The sequence below is a fragment of the Stegastes partitus genome, unplaced genomic scaffold, assembly GCF_000690725.1.
Source record: "Stegastes partitus isolate 25-593 unplaced genomic scaffold, Stegastes_partitus-1.0.2 Scaffold1918, whole genome shotgun sequence".
Lineage (NCBI taxonomy): Eukaryota > Metazoa > Chordata > Actinopteri > Pomacentridae > Stegastes > Stegastes partitus.
Window position 1 is genome coordinate 65,203 of NW_007579649.1, and position 6,646 is coordinate 71,848.

A 6,646-nucleotide genomic window follows, 5' to 3' on the forward strand; every position below is an offset into this window, starting at 1 on the left:
GAGCAGCAGACACACATTAAAGCTCATCCTGGATTTAACATCACATCCTCTGAAACTCTGCACACACTCCATCGGTCCCACAACATCCTGGTCCTGTGAGGAACTACACACCAGACTGTCCTCACGTTTTTCTACAAGCTTCCACTGAAGGACACTTTCAGAGCCATTAGTCAGCAGACTGCACCTGCTCAGCCAGAACAGAGTCCAGTTCACCAGTGTTACTGCAACTGGTCACAATAAACCAGAGACCAGCAGCACCAGTATGGAGACTGGGAGACAGTCTGTGTGTCCTTTTCCAATCTGTAACCCTACTACACATTACAGGTGAAAACTAATTATTATTTTCATCATTAATTTGTCTATTTATTTTATTATAGTTGCATCAATAATTAACTGTTAAATTTAAAAAAATAAAAAATAAATAAATGCAGAAAATCCTCCGACCAGACAAAAGGAATCTGAAAATGTTTGTGATTTTAATTGATAAAGACTTAAAAGATAATTATTTCTCATCAAAGCTGTTGTGAATTTCTATTGATCAACTAATCAATTAACAGACTTATCACTTCAACACTAAATGTGTTTATGATGCATCTAAACACTGTGGTCCAGTAAATCTAAACTAATCTGTAAATGTTCAACATATATCAGTCATAAACTCACTGTGAATCAGGAAACAAGAATTCATCTAATTTAATCTGTATTTTACTACATATTCAGGGCTGCAGCCAATGATTAGTGTCATTACTGATTATGTAACGAGTATTTTGTGATTAATCAATTTATTGCTTTTACTGCAAAATGACAAAAAAGTGAAAAAAAAAGCTCTTTAAGCTCCCAGAGTCTGAGGTGAAATTTTCCAATAAATTTTTTTGTCCAACCAACACTGAACAGTATTTAATTTAGATTCATGTTAAACAGAGAAAAGCAGAAAATGTTCATATCTGACAAACAGGATCCAGCAAATGTTTGAAAGTTTGTTTGATAAAAGAATTAAAATGATGAACTGAGTGAAAATGTTTGTCCACTGATTCTCTGTTGATCAGCTGATTGATTTATTTATTGATCATTTCAGTATAATATATGTTTATTATGGCACAGACACAGTGTGCTCAAGTCAAGTTAATCGAATCATATCTGTGGTTCTACTTCATATTTATTATTGATGAACAAACTGATCAGATCAGTTCATGTCATCTGGTCTGTAGTTTATAGAGTTAAATATGTCTGTAGATAAAATAATGTTTAAAAAATGAGGGATCACAAAACACCCAACATGAACTGCAACACAAATTTACTGTGATTTAAATAATATGACAAAGAGCTACAATGTGAAATGCAGAGAAACGTGATTCTCATCTCAGATCACAGCTTGTGTTGTCTGTTGTTTTGTGTTTGTGATTCTTGGTTTGTGAGTCTCAGTTTGTCTTTGTGCTGTTAGCATTCAGCCAGCAGCCTCCTTAAAAGTTAGAATTCAACTTCTTTCTACTGTCAGTTTGTCTCTGATTTATTCACTAAACCTCACTGCTGATGACAGATAACTTTATGTGAAGTTAAAGTTCACACGTCTACAGTTCTCTGACGTTTATCGTGAGCCGACGCTAGCTAGCTTGTTGGCTCCTTCGTTAGCTTGTTGGCTNGGTCCCACAACATCCTGGTCCTGTGAGGAACTACACACCAGACTGTCCTCAGGTTTTTCTACAAGCTTCCACTGAAGGACACTTTCAGAGCCATTAGTCACCAGACTGCACCTGCTCAGCCAGAACAGAGAGTCCAGTTCACCAGTGTTACTGCAACTGGTCACAATAAACCACAGACCAGCAGCACCAGTATGGAGACTGGGAGACGGTCTGTGTGTCCTGATCTAATCTGTAACCCTACTACATATTACTGGTTAAAACTAATTGTTATTTTTATTATTAATTTGTCTATTTATTTTATTATAGTTGCATCAATAAATAACTGTTAAATATTTTTTTAAAAAGAAAAGGCAAAAAATTCTCCGATGTGACAAAAGGAATCAGAAAATGTTTGTGATTTTACTTGATAAAGACTTTAAAGATAATTATTTCTCATCAAAGCTGTTGTGAATTTCTATTGATCAACTCATCAATTAACAGACTTATCACTTCAACACTAAATGTGTTTATGATGCATCTAAACACTGTGGTCCAGTAAATCTAAACTAATCTGTAAATGTTCAACATATATCAGTTATAAACTCACTGTGAGTCAGGAAACAAGAGTTCATCTAATTTAATCTGTATTTTACTACATATTCAGGGCTGCAGCCAATGATTAGTGTCATCACTGATTATGTAATGAGTATTTTGGAATTAATCAATTTATTGCTTTTACTGCAAAATGACAAAAAAGTGAAAAAAAAAGCTCTTTAAGCTCCCAGAGTCTGAGGTGAAATCTTCTCATTTCTTTTTTTTGTCCAACCAACACTGAACATTATTTAATTTAGATTCATGTTAAACAGAGAAAAGCAGAAAATGTTCATATCTGACAAACAGGATCCAGCAAATGTTTAAAAATGTGTTTGATAAAAGAATTAAAACGATGAACTGAGTGAAAATGTTTGTCCACTGATTCTCTATTGATCAGCTGATTGATTTATTTGTTGATCATTTCAGTATAATATATGTTTATTATGGCACAGACACAGTGTGCTCAAGTCAAGTTAATCTAATCATATCTGTGGTTCTACTTCATATTTATTATTGATGAACCAAATGATCAGATCAGTTCATGTCATCTGGTCTGTAGTTTATAGAGTTAAATATGTCTGTAGATAAAATAATGTTTAAAAATGAGGGATCACAAAACACCCAACATGAACTGCAACACAAATTTACTGTGATTTAAATATGACAAAGAGCTACAATGTGAAATGCAGAGAAACGTGATTCTCATCTCAGATCACAGCTTGTGTTGTCTGTTGTTTTGTGTTTGTGTCTCAGTTTGTCTTTGTGCTGTTAGCATTCAGCCAGCAGCCTCCTTAAAAGTTAGAATTCAACTTATTTCTACTGTCAGTTTGTCTCTGATTTATTCACTAAACCTCACTGCTGATGACAGATAACTTTGNGGAGGTCTTCACCAGAACAGCAGGAAAACACATCAAGTTAAACAGTGTTTTCAGATGTCGCTGCTTAAATGTGCATGAAAGACGAGTGTTTGCTCTCAATAAATGTCAGTAGTTTAGAGTTCTGGAGACACACTGACATGTTTTCCAGACGGTTATTTAATGTCAGCAGTAAGGTTTCATACATCAGTGATGAAAACAGACTGTGGACATCAGTGAAGTTTCAACTGTTAGTGGTTGCTGCAGGCTGAATGCTGACAGGTCAGAGGTCTGTGGACACTTCAGAGCTGCCTGCAGGATGTGACTGACAGTTCATCAGACCAATAGGAGAGCAGCACAGAGAAACCCCGCCCCTCAAACATAACCCAACAGACTGACAGAACAAGGTGTGATCATAGACTGCTATTATAAAATATAGTAAATGTTTTAATAAAATACTACCTCTTTGTGTTTCACGCAGATGGTCTTTGTCATATTTGTGAAACTTCAGTAAATCTGTAAACTTGACTTACATTTTATGTTTGATTAACTCTGGTGTGTTTCTGTTAACTCATACATTTAGCTTCATAGCAGTCCTTCTACATATTTAAATATTCTGGTCTCTATTTAGTGACAATTTTCTGAATTATCATTTACTGTGTAGTAATTCAGAAAATAGAAAAAAATCCCAATCAAGCTCTAAGAACCTAAATTAAAATCTTTAAAGTACTTGTTTTGTCCAATCAGCTCTTCACAGTATTTCATTTAAACTATTCAAAAATAGGAGCAGAACATTCCTACATTTCAGAGATTGGTGCAAGGGAGTGTTTAATGTTCTGTCTCATTAAAAGACAGAAATGATAATATTGTCATCAAAATTCTTGTCAAATCAAACTGTTCATGAACTGATTAATTAACACATTATTTCAGAGCTGTATGTGTTTAACAGTGTGTCAGCAGTCAATGAAAGCTGATTTGATCTATTGTATATATTTGCTTTGGGAAGGACAGGTTGGTAGTAGAGTTAAAATCTGTGATGTGTGACATACATCATCCATGTCGTCCTGTCAGTGAAGTTTATTCAAACACACTGTTTCTACTCTCATAGGAAGAACAACAGAAGCAGCATGTGTGTCATTTACAAACCAGCTGCATAGTTTAGAAACCAGACACTAACGTTAATGTATCTGCTGTGTGTTAAAATGTTGTGATAACCAAATTTTATTCCATTCAAAGTTGCTGTTGACGGATTCGCTGTGGACAGCTCAACCAAGTTATTCTCTGCTGCTTATCATGACGGACAGAATACAGTGTCAGTGCAGTTTAGCAGCAGATTGTCATCTCAGCCTCAGTGTGTATTTTATATTCACATATGTAAATGAGGAAAACATTTCACACAAAAGAACCAAACCAGTGTGAATGAAACATATTCATGTTTTGTGAAGAATGAACAGAATTGTTTTTAAATGCGACATTAACTTAAGATCGTAGAAAGTGTATTTAACTTAAAGCAATTTTGGACACACTGATGATGAAACTTCCAGTTAATCACTTCGTCCATTTTAAGAAATATTGAGCCAAGTTATTCTCTCATTTTTTTCAGTATATCATTTAATAATATGTTTTTGGTTTTTTGATCTTGAAAACTAATTTAATGTTTTTCCATATGTGGGTGTTTATTCTGTTTTTGTTTGTTTGTTTGTTTGTTTGTTTGTTTTGTGTTTTTAAAAAATAATTTACTTACTTATACTATTTTATATGTAAAGGAAGACAATAAAAGGTTTTCATAAAATCTGACATTCTGTACAAAATTAAAGTAAAAAGAGAAGCAGACACAATACACTGTTGGTTGTGTGTGTGTGTGTGTGTGTGTGTGAGACAGAAAGACAAAAAAAGACTGTGTGTGTAAATGTTTTTAAACAACTGTTCATTACTCACCTCCCGTCTGGTTGAAGCGCGGCTTTAGAATTTCAATGTTAGCTTTGAAGCTCTGCTCAGTACCAATGGACACTTGAGTCTGACTCTCCCAGTACTCTGGTCCTTCAGTCTTGGCTATCCAGTCCTGCTTGGGAATCTCTTTTTTAATGACACTGTCATAGTAAGAGAAAGGCTGGCCATCTACCATGCCGACAGTAACAAACTCTGGGAAGCCAGGTACTTCTGATGATGCCGTGTAGAAGTACTGCAGCGAATGTGTAACTGAGGCACAAGAACACACAATAACTCTTTTAAATAGCAGGTCACACTGAGGAAAACAGAAAACTCTACATACAAATATGTTCCATTAGTACAGCAATCTGGGTAAGGCTGTGGAAAAATATGAGACCAAGAGATTATAAAATCTGTAGTCATGAACAAATATAAAGGACTTGATGTGTAAACAAAGGCACACAAAGTTGTATTTAGATTAAAACACAGTGATACATCGATTTTACAATTTGAATTAATAATGCACATGCAGTTTCTACGCTGTGAGTCAGAGATTTTAAAATCACAATAATTTCAATTTTAACACATTTGCCCTGCCTTACTGCTCGTTTCACTTTATCTGCTTTATCTTTATCTTGATCTATTCTTTTTTCTTGAATCAACTTTAATCGTTGCTTGCCAAAAAAAAATAACAAACAAAAAAAAAACGGGATATTTGGACACGTACACTACCTACATGTAAAAAAAACAAACAAAGGCAGTTTTTAGTCATTATCGTCTGAGAAAAACTAGAAAAAAGTAAAACTATTATTTTAATGTAGAAGAGCAAACAACGCTACCAACAACTTCTGATTTTAATGTTCAGTCAGCAGAGCATTTTAAGTGATTTATTCGCATCCCTGTATTCTGGTCATGTAAATTCTGAGATAAAAAATCCAAAATTTATGTGTTTTATAGATTATTTGTCAGTTGCTTTGATGATTAATTTAGAAAAAAATAAAAAAGGGAACATTCAGTGCAAGATAAAGACTGCAGCTGCATTTATTCACCACTCTTCATATTGGCTCCAGCAGGCCTCAACACATGTTGTTCTAAAAGAAGCTCAAGTTCAGGGAAAGCAGTATTTGTTAGACTCTAAGATTTCATTTTACTTTCAATATTTGTCAAATTCAAACTTCATGTATTTATTTTTTAATTGTTTTTTTTTTAATTCAATTTATTAAAGTATAAATCACACCACTCCCCCTTTGAAAGTGGGCGTCTTTGCTCATTTTAAAAAAAATTTTAAATATATATTTTTTTTAATTTATTTTTAATACAACCAACAATGAAAAAATATTCAAACCACACACTGCTGTACCTTCATTTCATAAACAGTTGGTTTTTAGAATTTAGGTTTTATTCCCAGTATGACCAGGACTTTTTTTTGTTTTGTTTTCAATAAAACCATCTACACTATCAACGAATATTGAAGATAGTTTTATGAAAGTTTTTGAAACAATATTTTTTATTTTTATATCTTTCATGGTCATGTCTATACAGTTTTGATTGGTGATAAAATACTGACACATATTTTATGGACTTAAATTCCTTTTTCATTTCCTCCACCATGAGCTGATCTATATTTGCTGTGCGCCATGAAAAACTATT

General features: G+C 33.8%; 1 protein-coding gene across 7 annotated transcripts in view; it reads right to left on the reverse strand.

Moving 5' to 3' along the window:
* The window catches only part of LOC103373180 (class I histocompatibility antigen, F10 alpha chain), a 26,352-nt gene that overhangs the window by 4,986 nt on the left and 14,720 nt on the right, over positions 1–6,646 (reverse strand). For 2 of the 7 annotated variants that reach the window (XM_008303014.1, XM_008303010.1), the window contains exon 2: positions 5,006–5,266. The exons of the other annotated variants lie outside the window; for them this stretch is intronic. In XM_008303014.1, the coding sequence (XP_008301236.1) occupies positions 5,006–5,266 (261 nt within the window). The remainder of the gene's footprint in view (positions 1–5,005; positions 5,267–6,646) is intronic. 7 annotated transcript variants of the gene reach the window in all.